Raw genomic sequence first — 15,634 nt, 5'->3', positions numbered from 1 at the left:
ATTACTTAGTTATTCCTTTCTCTGTAAAAAAAAATTAAAAAAAAAATGCCATTTATTAAGAAATATTCAGGTTATTACTTAGTTTTCCTTTCTCTGTAAAAAAAAAAAAAAAATGCCATTTATTATGAAATATTCAGGTTATTACTTAGTTATTCCTTTATCTGTAAAATAAAATAAAAAAATCGCCATTAAGAAATATTCAGGTTATTAGTTATTCCTTTCTCTGTAAAAAAAATTAATAAAAAACAATTGCCATTTATTAAGAAATATTCAGGTTATTACTTAGTTATTCCTTTCTCTGTAAAAAAAAAAAAATAAAAAAAAAATAAAATTGCCACTTATTAAGAAATATTCAGGTTATTACTTAGTTTTCCTTTCTCTGTAAAAAAAAAAAAAAAAAATGCCATTTATTATGAAATATTCAGGTTATTACTTAGTTATTCCTTTCTCTTTAAAATAAAATAAAATTGCCATTTATTATGAAATATTCAGGTTATTACTTAGTTATTCCTTTCTCTGTAAAATAAAAAAAAAATTGCCATTTATTAAGAAATATTCAGGTTATTACTTAGTTATTCCTTTATCTGTAAAATAAAATAAAAAAATCGCCATTAAGAAATATTCAGGTTATTAGTTATTCCTTTCTCTGTAAAAAAAATTAATAAAAAACAATTGCCATTTATTAAGAAATATTCAGGTTATTACTTGGTTATTCCTTTATCTGTAAAATAAAATAAAAAAAAAATCGCCATTAAGAAATATTCAGGTTATTAGTTATTCCTTTCTCTGTAAAAAAAAAAAAAAAAAAAAAAAAAAAATTTAGTATACCAGTTTAATTGGTCATAAATGTGTAGGATTTTCCCATAGAAACACTCAAATTACAACAAGCATTTTTTTTTTTTTTAAGTTACAGAGCTGAAAAGTAATATTAGTAATAAATAATGGAATGCCATTTCAATTTATAACAGCTTTTAACCCCAGAGAAACTTCCATTCTCAAAAAATGCAGTTACAAAGAATTGCAGCAGATGCATTGCAAATGATAAATACTGCACTTCACACCTCTTTTACCTTTTATTGACAGTCCAGAAAAAAGAAAGAAAAACACTTTTCCGTGACATGAATATTGTTGGCAAATGCCACCCCATATGTAGCAGCTCCTGTGTACATTTCCTAATGTAATATATGTGGTGCTATATTTTAATACACGGATGAAGTTTAATCCCATTTAGAAATAAAGCAGGTAAATCATACAGAAAGAGCACCAAACATCCGTCTGCTGCGTAATCTAAATTACACATTCTGCTCTTATTTTCTTCGTCTAATCTACTTACATACAGATTTTTTAAAGGGCTTTATTAAAGTGATCTTAAAGTATAAAAGACAACAAAGACGACAGTAAAAAACATAAAAAAAAAGAACATTCACTATAAATTAGTGAATGTATTTCCCAAGCGTGGCGGCGAATGCCAGACAGCTGAGCTAGTGCGTTTGAAGAAGCGAGGTTTGGTCCGCCGGAAGATCTCTTCCAGCTTGGGTGGTTCAGGTTCTCCGAAATATGAATTTAGGTCCAGTGGGTTGTAATACTGCTTCATGATGGCCTGTTGCAACTGCATACCTGCACAACACAACACATTCAATTAAAGTAATACAGTCATATTTTGCACGAGTATTACAAAATAAACTGTGCACAAGGGCTGGGCGATATATAATGTGTGAAATTAAGGCACTGTAACGCATTTTAGCCCTCACAGATGTGCTCATCCATAGACATTCAGTCTAATTTTCAGTTCTTGCACTTTTTCACTGAATATCTCGGCCTCTGAGTGGACTAGAAGCTCAATCTAGGTTTCATTAGAAAGCTGAGATCCTCCCCTTTTATCATTAACAGTCAATAACATATATTTCCGATGATCTGTTTAGCATGCTTTTGCATATTTTGTTCTGGACATCTAAGATATAACATTGGATTATTCACGCAAGCAAGCTCACAGACAAGTAAAACATGGCTTTTTTCTTTAGAAAACTGCCTAAGGTAAAAGCAGATATAAAGTTTTTTAGCTATTTAGGGCTTACAGAACAGTGATCGGGGACTTTTGCGCAAACTTCTTTTTGCGATATAGCGCCCCCTTTTGAACCTGCCGGCAGGTCTAATAGAGTTTAAAACGAATTCATGTATTTGCAAAAATAACTATTTTGATGCATACCGTTAAGTGTACTTTGATATTAGATTTCGACTCATAACGCTCCATCCTGGAAAATAAAGAGCTGGCACTAAAAATATAATCTTTCTGTAGTTGCTTGACATGAAGCATCATACCTTCAGCCCAGGATGGGATGGGTTTTCTTGGCGCAGATTCATCGTCTGTGGAGTCGTCGCTGTTCTGGTCCATGCCGTAATCTTCAGGATTCATCAAAACTGCCACCTTCTGGCCTTTAGGAGTAATCTGGTAGGACTGTGGAGATTGCTGTGGAAGGGAAAATAAAAATAAATTCCAATTTAGAAACAGACCTCAGATTCATGATTTCCCTTCTCCAGAAACTATTACATGCTTGCTTGTACAGTCCAACACACTATCCTCTAGAAGGGGAAAAAGATTCCTACCAGTCGCCGTGACCTCACCTCTATGTCAACTGTGACGTTGAGTGCAGCTCCGTGATCTATGGTCTTGTTGGGAGCAGCTCCTTTGCCAATTGGAGTTTTCATAACAGAGTTCTGAGGACATGGGGAAAAACAGCTTTATTAGTCTCACAACAGAGCTGAAAAACAACAGACATTGACAATACTGAAGAAAAAAAAAGTTTCACCTCAATATCTACAGTAACATTCAGAGCTGATCCCTTTGTTATTGTTGTGTTATGCATATTGGTTGCTAGTGTTTTCGTGAAAGGGACCTGTGCAAAAAGAAAATTGAGAAATAAATATTTAATAAACATAATAATATTAAAAAATGACATGTAAATGTATTTAAAAAAATTATTTACTAGATAAGGCATTTTAATATATAAATATTAAATATATTCCAATTTTAATATAAAATGATGAATTGTAAAGAGACTGATTTATTTTTTTTTAAATAGAGATTCACTATGGTGAATGAAATATTTTTATATAAAATGTTCTAAATTTATACAAACACATTCATTTTGATTGAGCATTACTTAAATTAATCTGTGCATCATTTCAAAAATGTAAACATTACATGTACACACAATATATACAAAGTTATTTTATATATATATAAAAAAGTTTAATATAAAATATATGAAATTTAAAGAGATGAATTAAAATGGTTATGATATAGTAATAATAAGAGCATTTTGTAATAATGCAAATATTTTCACAATTTTCAAAATGTATACACAAAATGAAAATGTAATAATACTATTAACTTAAATTAATACAAGATTGAAAGCATTGCATACAAGTTATTTTATATTAAAATTAATATAAATATATTTTAATAGGTGGAATGTAAAAGATAGATGGACTTAAAAAATAATCACTTGTTAATATGAAATATTTTGCATGCATATATTTTCAAAATTGTGCAGATTACTTTCTTTTCCATCGAGTCGTAATCAATAATGCTTAATCAGAACGAAAATTTCTATAAATTTCACTACATTTTATATAAAAATATTTTATTTCAATTTTCATAAAAACAAAAATCCATCTTTAAATAGTATTAAAATATGTATTAATTTCAAAATAAAATAACTTCCCTGAAATGCATTTAATCTTGTATAAAATACAAATTATTTTGTGATCAAATATATTTTAATCGATGGATTTTTAAAAAAATAAAAAATTATAGTAATTTGACATTTTTATATAAAATGCACTGAACTTGATACACACACGTTTAACATTTACATCATTTATGTAGACTGAATGGAACACTATAGAGGTCATTTGTTTGTGCACCATTATACATCACTCTGTCCATATGTGCATTACCTGTGCTGTGACAGTAGGGGGCGCAAGGGCGGAGGCAGTAGCAGCAGCACGTTTCTGTTGGGCCTCCCTCTCTTCCTCAGCCCTCCTCAGCTCCTCCTGTTAAAAGAACACACACACACACTCAGTCAACATCAAGACAAATCTGACAATATTTACTGCGTCACAATGAACAAAATGACTCACCATCCTCCTCTTCTCTTCCATCTCTCTTCTTTCTTTCTCTTTGGCTGCTCTCTCCAGTTCCTTTTGAAGAGCGATGACCTTCTCTCTCTCTAGCCTCTCTCTGCGAAACATCAACACACTTAATATCTTTGAATACTATTATTTCATTTAAAACTCAAAAAAAAGCAACACTGACCTCTCAGCTGCAGCCTGTCTTTCACGCTCCCTCTCACGTTCCTTTTCCCGCTCTCGTTCGCGCTCTTGTTCTTTCTTCAGTTCCAGAGCACGCGCAGCCTCGGCCTGTTTGCGTGCTTTCTCTCGCTCCTCTTCAACCTTGCGTTTGGAGAGCATCTCCTGGTGTCGTCGTTCCTCTTCCTCCTGAAGAAACAACGAAAGTACAAATTACTTTGTCACTGCATATTAAAATACTTCCTTTGTTCCCAGCTTAACATCAAAAATGTCTCATTATAACCATTTCAAAAGAACGTCTAAAGTATATTTCACCACCATGCAAGTGAAATTCAAATAACTTATCAAACTGACGGACCCAAGGACAGGATTCATTATTTGTTGACAATCTAGAAAGCTGTGAAAATCAAATTTTTAATACAGGTTCTCCACTCTGATTGCTGGCGTAGACTTACAACTTGCTGAAGTTTCTTTAGTCTGGCCGCTTCTTCCTGCTTCTTGCGCAGCTCCAGTTCTTCCTGTCGTTTAGTGGCCACCTTCCTCTTGGCCTTTTCCTCCGCCAAACGCTCGACTCGCAGCTGAGAGAAACAACAGAACTCAATCAAAAACCGTAACTCAGAACAACAGAACATAAGATGCAAGTTTCCTCTCTTGAGATCTTCAGTGTACAAACCATGTCATTTTTCTTTTCCAGCTGCGCCATTTTTTCCTCAATCTTCTTTTTCTTTTCCTGTTCCTTCTCCTTTTCTCCCTTCACTCGAGCCTCAACAACTCGTTTCAAACGCTCGTCTCGCTTTCTAAAGTGGACAGAATTCACTTTGAGTCCTGATTGGCAGTCACACTAAAACTAGATTTGAAATGATTCAGATTGTTACACACATCCGATGTGCAAGTAGGCCGATCTTGGATCAGCTTACAATTAAAATGGACAACGCACAGCCCCACCTTTTCATTTCTTCTTGTTTTTTTCTTCTCTCCTCCTCAATCTTTTTCTTTCGTTCATTCTCTTGTTCTATCTTCTTGTTTAAAGCATCCCATTTCTGTCGTTCTCGCTCCTGGAAGTGAAGTGAACAATTTTAGAGGGAGCATTTTAAACAACCACAGTGATCAAGTGACTTCAGCAAGGTTTTAAACAAGGGCAATGAAAGCTAGAGTTAAAACTAGTTAGTATTTTAATATTGTGATGAAACCAGTTTTTGCAAGTTATCCATTGCCATTTGCGTTGTGTGAAAAGTGGCACATGATAAAAGATCTGATGAATGTCAAAAGATACACAGATGAGTGAAATGAGAACAATCAGCCCACACAGAATACACAGCTAAGACAAATAGACAAACACCACATAAGTCATAATATGAATTCAGACTGGCATGGTCAATTCCAGTTCAGTTAAACAAGTTTAGGTGCAAAAAAAGGTTAAAAACCCACTCATAATAAAGAAATTAGTCAAACAGAAGTTAATTTTGAAATGAAATGGTTTTGACTTGATAAGGAAATGACCCCAGTCCAGATTCAAAGTGTTTATACTCACCACAGAGCCTGAGCCCAACTGAGGAAGAAAGACAGGAAATAAAATTACCAACTAAATATTCTAACTTTTACTTAAACATATATTAGATATATTATAGTGTTTACATTTTAGGCAAGCTTACGTTTGCGTTTTATTCTGTCTGACAAATCATAATTCAGAATGCAAATGTGAGAAAGGACCAATTGCAATTTAGTATGAAAATATTATGACAACACTGTCGGTTACATTTTGGAAACATTCAAAAGCACTCTTTAGTACCCAGTTTTGGGTGTAATCTGATTACAAAGTAATTAGTTACTGTAAAAGTTTTTAGTCTCAAAGTAGTGTAACATAACATTTAAAATTCTTGTAATCAGATTATAGTTACTGATATTGAATTCATTTAATTACATTACTATTTGAGGTAGACCGATATATCGGTTTTACAGATTAATCAGTGCCGATAGTTGCTTTTTTACCAATCGTTTATCTGCAAAAATATGTGCTGATAATTGCTAAAAATGGATTATACTTACTGACATTTAATTAATTTACTTACTAGTAGAGGTAGACCGATATATCGGTTTTACAGATTAATCGGTGCCAATAGTTGCTTTTTTGAACCGTCGCTTATCTGCAAAAATATGTGCTGATAGTTGCCCGAAAATTGATTATAGTTACTGACATTTTATTAATTTACTTACTAGTAGAGGTAGACCGATATATCTGTTTTACAGATTAATCGGTGCCGATAGTTGCTTTTTTACCAATCGTTTACCTGCAAAAATGTGTGCTGATAATTGCTAAAAATGGATTATAGTTACTGACATTTAATTTACTTATTAGTAGAGGTAGACCAATATATCGGTTTTACAGATTAATCGGTGCCGATAGCTGCTTTTTTGAACTATCGTTTATCTGCAAAAATATGTGCTGATAGTTGCCGAAAATGGATTACAGTTACTGACATTTAATTAATTTACTTACTAGTAGAGGTAGACCACTATATTGGTTTTACAGATTAATCAGTGCCGATAGTTGCTCTTTAGAATTATTTGTTATCGGCATAAATCTATGCTGATAGTTGCCTGAACATGGATTAGTGTGTACGTGACTTTAAGATTGGGGGTTTAGAACAATCCTTAACCAGAATGTTTGAGGAATATTAATACAGTGCTACCTTGCAAGCACTGTAACAGTAACTTAACCAAATTTTAATACTCCATTCAATTAGACTACCTTAAATTATTGTGAATAAAAGACTGTTTAACAGTTGCTTCATTTAAATCCCTGAAACGCATACAGAACTATCAATGCGAGAAAACCAGTCTGAGAGGAACACCAACCTTGGAGTCGACTTTGCTGCCAGATTGTTTGATGAAGGACTTCATGATGGAGTTGCGGCCCAAAGATCCAGGGGTCATCATCAACATCTGGTTCTTCTGCACTGTGTGCATGAACGAGCGCATGTGTGGAGCAATCGTCTACAAACACAGACAAAAACTTGCTACAAATGAACCCATAACGGAATGTCTGGTCTGGCTTATCCAACTCTCAACACAAACAGCAGCTCTCCACCCTGAGAAATTGCCCACAAATCTTCAAAAATCACTTTATGTATGTGAAGCACCACAGAGAAACTAACGCTGAACCTTGTGGATGCTCTGCACTCAACTGGCTGCTAAAGCTGTTTTGACTCGGTCATTATGCATTTAGATTGACCACATCCCAGTGAATGGAGCACTATCATGGGCATTATTACTGCATTATGTTGGTGGTCAGAAAGACTCGTACCGTGAGGCATTTCTTTGGAGGAGAGTGCTTTTTCTTGGGTGTGCCAATGTCCTGTGCAGCAGACTCAGCTGCACGCCGTTTGGAACCAGAGCGCGTGGACCTAATAGAAAAATTGCATAAAGGATAAGAAAACACAGCACAGATTTACCAGTTACAGTAAATCAGAAAAAGAATTAACTGAGCTCACCGCTCTTCTTTGGTCTTCGACCCGCCATTGTCATCTAAAAAACACAATAACATTCCATGAAGTATGACACCTTTATACATTAAAGCTTTTCATTGATAAAATACTTTCTCATTGCCACCTTATATGCAGAGCCAACTACAGTACAAGTAAGCCATTCATAGGTTTATTTTCTCAAACTGTAAACGGTGTCTCTGTGGTGCTATAAAAATTCCCAGTCCAGCCTGACACAATAACATTGACTATCTGTTTGATCAACAGCAGATGGGGGGCTTATTTAGAAAGCGGTTTGAAAACAATGTTTATTTTTGCAATTCCGTTCAGACGCGGAAATTACTTTAGCTTATGCCAGACTACGGCTGGGTTTTGCCAGCTACCTCATGACTGGATAAACAATGCGATACATGCATCAAGATTTAATACATCGTAATGGCATTGTGAAGATAAAATATTCCAGATAACCTTTCAACTTTAAAAGGACAATTGCAATAAATTGGTACCCCTTAAAGACATCACAATCAGATTCAATGTCTCTCGAGCAGTTAGTTTCAGTTTTGTTTAATACGAGAGCCTCATAGAAGCAGCTATAGATTCGACCGATAGTGGATTTTGGCGATACCGATAACTACGGTGGTGGAAAAGGCTGATAACAGATTAATCGGCAGACAGTTTTTAATATCGATTCATAGAATGTTACAACATTTTCTTAGTCTGCAAAATCCCAATAATAATCAGATAAAGAGAAGGTGGGACTTTTAACACTAAACAAGCTTGAAACACCAGGGACTCTTATTTTGCAATGACGGAGACTTGGCTTCATTACAGTGCTCTATTTAATATTTACCAAATTAAGCTTTTTATAGCCTATATATTATTATTTAAAATATACATATGAAGTTGGAGACATGGTGTATGTGCTGATGAGGGACATTTCCCTATAGTCACATTTTTCTTTGCATGTCCCTGCTTCAATAAAAAAAAATAAAAAAACCCCCGGCAACTATCGGCACTGATTAATCAGTAAAACCGATATGTCGGTCTTCCTCTAGAAGTAGCTACAACCGTACAGGGATAAATAATTTTTTAGAGGTATAATATCACGAGAAATAGTATCACAACATATCAATACATGACTGTATCTCCACCAGTGTTGGATAAATTACTGAAAAATAATCCACAACAAATTACTTCTCTAAAATTGTTATAAGATTACTTTACAAATGAATACGACGGCCAAGTAATCACATTACTAATTACGATAAGTTACTTCCTAAAACACTTTTCAATGTAATGCATTACTTCTTTAGTCCAAAAGTAGTGTAATTCGATTACAGAAACTCAAGAATTTGTAATCAGATTACACCCAACTACCAATCAAGCAACTTCCTATTGGTCAACGCTGCATTTGCCTTTCGCCTAGGGAAATTTGCACGGATTCCCATTCAGATGACTATTTTTTGGCATGCAAAGATAAATGCGACCGTGTGTTTAGAGATGTACCTGTTTCTGAAGTGCGAGCCATGGATCGTGTGAAACGACAGTTCTCATTGGTAGTGGGAGATTCTGTGATCTCTTCTACAAGTTCATCTTTTATCACCATTTCCTTTCCTTCAGTCATCTTGGGTTCAGGCTCCTGTAAAAACCACAGACCCCGGTTAAGTCACCGCCATCATCATCAGAGTTCGGTTTGTAAGCTGAAGTGTTTCTAATCAGCAAGGGTAAAGGAATACCAAAAAAAACAAAAATTCTTGTTCTTCACACCTCAGGTTGGGCAACTTCCAGTTCATTGTTGGATTCAGTGGCTGGTTCTGCCACATTCTGCTCCACTTCAACTCTAAAAGAGAAAGAGTAACGGTGGTTAGATTCGAGGTGGCAACCGAAAGGTTGTGGGTTAAAAGCACTATTAACTGTATTCCTCATCCACCATCGCCATTGTTCCTTTTTGCAAGTCACATTTAACCCTTGTGCGTCAGTTTAAAAAAAAAAAGATACTCAGAGGTCCTTAGAGGACAAAAATGTCCGCATAAAAATACTACCATAATAATATTATATATTAATATTATTTGCCACTGTTATTGTTTTCACACATACACACACACACACACAAATTTCTCAATACACATACAATACACACTGACATCCATACCAACATACTCACACAATTTTAGCTGCATTATTTATTCAATTGGCCTGCAGTGCTCTATAATATAGCAAACAGAAAATAGGGAAAAAGCATGTATTTGCTCCATAGGCTAAACATGAGAAAAATGGCGCCATCTGGTGGAAAATATTACAAATGTAAATTTTGAAGCCAGGGCTCTGGAATGAAAGCATAATATCATAGAAATCATGATTTTATGCTTTAATGGCACTGGGATCAAATATTGCAGTTTTAATGGGGACATTTTTGTCCTGAAGGTCCTGAGTGTAACTATTTTGTGTACACAGTGTATTATAGATGTATTATAGGAACTGAGGTTGAAATATCAAAATTCCCCCCAAAATACACAACTTTGGCAAAAATCTATGCCATTGGCATTAACACAGCCAAAATGATCGAAAAAACAAAAATGTCCCAAAGGTCGCACAAGGGTTAAGTAAAACATAAAATGAAACATGACAAACGTAAATATTCACCCTCAACAAATAACTTGAGAGGAAAACTAAAGTCACTATTAACACAGCTGAAAAAGTAAAACCACTTACAGTTGTTCTTTGTTCTCTTCCGTGTCATCAGGTTCTAAGTCCATATAAATGTCCTCTGGAAAGATAATGCAATTAACACAAACTCGATCCTTTGAAAACAGCACGCATTATGATTGTATATGGATAGCTGAAGTCAAATTATATTCATTTTGTTAAATCACAGTAAAATTGCAAATTGAAATGGCATGTAAATTGTGCATGTCTCACCACTGACAGAGCTGCTGCAGGTTGAGTTTCCCAGTCTGGCTTTCTTCCTCAGGAAGGAGCGCCGGGATGCCCTGCGGACTGCTTCCTGGGTCATGCTATGCCTGAGGCCTACTAGTGAGCGCCGCACCACCTGCGAACGACGGGCAGATGTTCGCGCCGAGTCCCGAGTCGTTGTCTGAGACTCGGTCGCAGCGTTGACGATTTTATTGGCACTTCGGCCCGGAGACGGTCCAGAATTCAGGAGCATTTCTGCACTGAAGCGCTCTGATGAAGTAATCTTCACCACGGCTTCAGACACCAGCATCTGATCCTGACCAGAGTCGGAATCCTCCACCTCAACTGCTCCTTTCTCTTCTGGAATGTTCTCCGCTACTTCTTTGCCCTTTTCTTTAGGCACCTTGGCTTTGGTGCGAGTGCTACGTTTGACGGGCTCACTCTCAGCTGTGGTGGTAGTTTTGTTGCGACGTGTACAGCGAGCAGGTTCTTCCATCACGCACTCAGAACTGTCGTTTGGGACGTGAGGCTTAACGAGTTCAGAGATGGTGTTCAGGGTCATCTGAACAGAGGAGCGACGCAGGTTGCTGCGTTTACCCTTAGAGAAACTACAAAGAGGATAACGGTACTCAATTATGATCATGCGACACAACAATACAAAGGCTATTGAAATGAATTCATGCATAATAAAGGGATAGTTAACCCCAATAAAGGAGATGTTAGGCAGAAAATAAGGAATATTCCAGGTTCTATACAAGTTCAGCTTAATCGAAAGCATTTGTGGCATAATGTTGATTAACACAAATTCATTTAGACTCATCCCTTTTCTTTAAAAATGCAAAAACCATAGTGAAAGACTAACAATGGAAGTCAATGGGGTCAATCCGTAAACGAAATTCTGCGGGCGAAATACACACAGAACTTCACAGTGCAAGGGTTAGTGTGACTGCGCCTTAACCTCGTTTTTGATTTTTAGAGGAGGGATGACTCTAAATCATTTTTTGTGGTAATCAACATTATGCCACAAATGCTGTCGATTGAGCTTGACTTGTATTGAACCCGGAATATTCCTTTAACCTCAGTCACCATTCACTTTCATTATATGTAAAAAAAGATGCAATGAAAGTGAATGGTGACAGAGGCTGTCATTCTACCGGTGTTAATCTCATCAACGAAATCACAGACAAAAATGTTCGTTGACTAAGGGTTTTTCCTCAATGATAATGAATATGAGATGAAAGACACATGACAATAATCAAACAATTTTATTGTTTACTAACCCTAACTTCACAGACAATGAAACGAATTAACAGGTGAACTTTAAGTTACGCGCTAGTCATAATATGCCTTATTTGTGTTGTAAATATGCTGTTTCCATAAAAAACACGCTACACGCAATGCTCTTTTTTTTTGTACAGTATTTTGTATTTGGCTTCTCTTTTATATGTTTCATGTTTAAATTAAGAAAATGTTTATAGGGGCCTGGGTAGCTCAGTGGTAAAGACGCTGTCTACCACCCCTGGAGTTCACTAGTTCGAATCCCAGGGTGTGCTGAGTGACTCCAGCCAGGTCTCCTAAGCAACCAAATTGGCCCGGTTGCTAGGGAGGGTAGAGTCACATGGGGTAACCTCCTCGTGATCGCTATAATGTGCTCCGTTCTCGGTGGGGCGCGTGGCGAGTTGTGTGTGGATGCCGCGGTGGATGGCGTGAAGCCTCCACATGTGTTATGTCTCTGTGGCAACGCACTCAACAAGCCATGTGATAAGCTGCGCGGGTTGGCGGTCTCAGACGCGGAGGCAACTGGGATTCGTCCTCCGCCACCCGGACTGAGGCGAACCACTACGCCACCACAAGGACTTAAAAGCACATTGGGAATTGGGCATTCCAAATTGGGAGGAAAAGGGGAAAAAAAAAGAAAAAAAAAGAAAAGATTTATACATTGGGGGCCTGGGTATCTCAGCGAGTATTGACGCTGACTACCAACCCTGGAGTCACGAGTTCGAATCCAGGGCATGCTGAGTGACTCCAGCCAGATCTCCTAAGCAACCAAATTGGCCTGGTTGTTAGGGAGGGTAGAGTCACATGGGGTAACCTCCTCGTGGTCGCGATTAGGGGTTCTCGCTCTCAATGGGGCATGTGGCGAGTTGTGTGTGGACCGCTAAGAATAGCATGAGCCTCCACATGCTGTGAGTCTCCGTGGTGTCATGCACAACAAGTCATGTGATAAGATGCACGGATTGAATATCTCAGAAGCGGAGGCAACTGAGACTTGTCCTCCGCCGCCCGGATTTAGGCGAGTAACCACACCACCATGACTTCCAAGTAGTGGGAATTGGGCATTCCAAATTGGGAGAAAAGGGGATAAATAAAAAAAAACGTATACATTAAATTAAGGTCTGTTATAGTTTGACACACGTTTTTGTCATTTTGCACATTATTAATAACTAAAAGATATTATTTCATTGACGAAAATTATATACCATTTTATTTATAGTAAAACTGACAAAAATGAAAGAATTTGACAAAGAAATATTGACTAATTTTAAAAGGACACTTTTGTCAAAAGACTAAAACAAAAAAATGAACTGCATTCCACCTAACATTTCGGTTTACCTTTCAGATAAAGTCATACAGGTTTATGACAACATGAGGGAGAGTAAATGGTGACAATATGATTTTAGGGTGAACTATCCATTTAAATCAAATCCGTCCAGATCACCGCTTCCATCAAAAGTAGAGGTCGACCGATATATATTATTTTCAATGATTTATCTGTGCAGAAATTAATGCTGATATTTTTATTTTATTTAATAAACCGATTTGAAAACCAATCGTCCAATTTATCGGTTTTTGGCCTTTCCCATTACCAAGAGCTATCGGTATCTGCAAAATCCTATATCGGTTGACCTCTAATCAAAACACTGAGTGCATAACTTAAAAACTTGTTTCAATGTAATTGACAATAACCGATATTATGAAATTGATAGAAAAATATGATAGAAAGTCTGGACAATGGTGAAGTACTTTCTTAACCTGACATAGAAAAATGATTTACAGTTTAAAAATCTTAATATTGGCCATTTATGGGTGAACCATTTCTATAAATCAGACGGAAAGCCATAAGCAAAGTTAAAATGTTTGAAGTCTCACCGTCTTTTGCTGCGAGACTCATTGAACTCCATTGACACTCGTTTCCTGCGGTTTGTCTTTTTCTGTGATGGAGTCTTTGGCATGAGTTCCGGCTCTGTGCTGAAGTCACTGTACCACGAAACATCACAGATCACAAACCAATCCATTAACTAGACCATTTCTGTTGGGTGGTAACTGATGTATTGGAACAAGATAACAATGCACAACTGTATGGAAGTGTATAACATCATGTTGTCTCACCTGGAGAACATTCGATGAGCTTCCTGCTGGATCTCCTCCAGCCACACCATGTGGACATTATCAATCTCATTGGTAAAATCCTGCAGTTTCCCATTAAAAACCTGCATAAGGGAACGCGTGGTCTCCGGCAAGGAACTCATGGTTGCGCCCCTGGAAGTACACAAGAAGAGTTGGAATGTTTCATTTTGCAATCAGTTTTGACCAATAAAGCAAAGCAGAATAATTACAACTGCAGGACATAATTTCTATATAAAATAAGCTAGCACGGTTAAAATGTACAAAAAGCTCAAATCTTTTACCAGACAGTTTAGAGGAGAAAAAAACAGCTTTGGTCAGCACACTACCTGTGCATTATGCATCTGAGAGACTTATATTGAACAATGATGAAACTTTTAGCAAAATTGTCATTTTGAAAACACACATACTGCCTTCTATACATATGCATAATGTATTTCAAGCAAATTTAAACTTAAAAACAATTTAATTAATTACTAACTACATAATCTACAGTGTAATTAGATTACTGTACTAATTACTCTGTCTGAAAAGTAACTGCATTACTTATTACTAATTACTTTCTAAAACCCTGATCGACCTCGACCAGATGAAAAATACAAGGATAGACATGAAACTGTTCTTTTAATTCTTTCAAATAAATCATATAAAATCAAATAAATTATTCATGAGCTGGCCAAAGAATTTAAGGAGGAGCATTCAATTAGAAAACATACATTTTAACATTAGACGTTACATTTAGATTTTAAATTCACTATTGATTTATATAGATTTGTTCTAGAGTCTATACAGTATTTAACACAGTTACATCAGAAGTAACTGTAATTAAAGTAATTTAATTACTTAGTAATGCATTACACCCAACACTGTGTAAGACTACAGAGAAATTCAGCTTTTACACTGTATTTCTAAAAAACAATTATTAACACACTTCCACAGAAAAGTATAAATGCATTACTTGATTTTTCTAGTTCTTTAATTGTAGCATAATTAATGAGTCCTGTTTATTTTTTGCGCGGCTTTTGTCAAATGAACCCCAATAAAACAGGCCCAGGCGGATATTTGTAAAAACCCATACTTATATTATCAGCGAATTCATAACATCTATAACATAAGAGTATTAAAATGTGATTTAAATGAAATATGAATAGTCTATGACTACTGTAAGCTAGGCTAACTTTCAAATCCAGGAGAATATTTCAAAATCGCCATCTACCTCTTAAGCCTTTATGGACGATGGCTGCGCAAAAACAAAAACCTAATAATCCGGTAGTGAATTATAATCTTCTTCCACTCTTTCAATTAAAAACATTAGACGCTAAATCAACTGATGTTTCTATCCAGCACGGCAGACTCTTGTTTATCCGGCACCCGCTCAAAACGGTTTAAATAGTTTAAAATTCTGTTCTGACCAATCATAAGAGAGCAGTAAGAGAACCGCTTCTGTGATTGAAGGATCTTTCTGCCTGTCACAGCGTATATAACCAATAATAATTGAGCTTCTTCCGGAAAGGCGGATCTGT

General features: G+C 36.1%; 1 protein-coding gene across 2 annotated transcripts; it reads right to left on the bottom strand.

Annotated features, from left to right (window-relative positions):
* Nucleotides 1-883: 883 nt before the first annotated feature.
* incenp (inner centromere protein) lies at nt 884-15,481 on the bottom strand. Of its 2 annotated transcripts, XM_051689286.1 has the most exons (21): nt 15,328-15,481; nt 14,097-14,246; nt 13,857-13,964; nt 10,713-11,314; nt 10,506-10,560; nt 9,561-9,633; nt 9,300-9,432; nt 7,803-7,836; nt 7,616-7,715; nt 7,168-7,305; nt 5,843-5,860; nt 5,257-5,366; nt 4,985-5,108; nt 4,767-4,889; nt 4,319-4,500; nt 4,144-4,243; nt 3,961-4,056; nt 2,808-2,894; nt 2,623-2,715; nt 2,320-2,467; nt 884-1,617 (listed from the first exon to the last, which is right to left on the bottom strand). In XM_051689286.1, exons 2-21 carry the CDS (start codon nt 14,234-14,236, stop codon nt 1,427-1,429), a joined length of 2,655 nt encoding a protein of 884 aa, XP_051545246.1. In that variant the 5' UTR covers nt 14,237-14,246; nt 15,328-15,481; the 3' UTR covers nt 884-1,426. The 2 variants fall into 2 exon arrangements, with proteins under 2 accessions (XP_051545246.1, XP_051545247.1); XM_051689287.1 differs by lacking the exon at nt 5,843-5,860.
* Between the last annotated feature and the right edge of the window lie 153 nt (nt 15,482-15,634).

Source organism: Myxocyprinus asiaticus, chromosome 46, assembly GCF_019703515.2.
Source record: "Myxocyprinus asiaticus isolate MX2 ecotype Aquarium Trade chromosome 46, UBuf_Myxa_2, whole genome shotgun sequence".
Taxonomy (NCBI): Eukaryota; Metazoa; Chordata; class Actinopteri; order Cypriniformes; family Catostomidae; genus Myxocyprinus; species Myxocyprinus asiaticus.
Note: the sequence above shows the minus strand (reverse complement) of the source record. Positions and strands in the feature narration are given on the sequence as shown.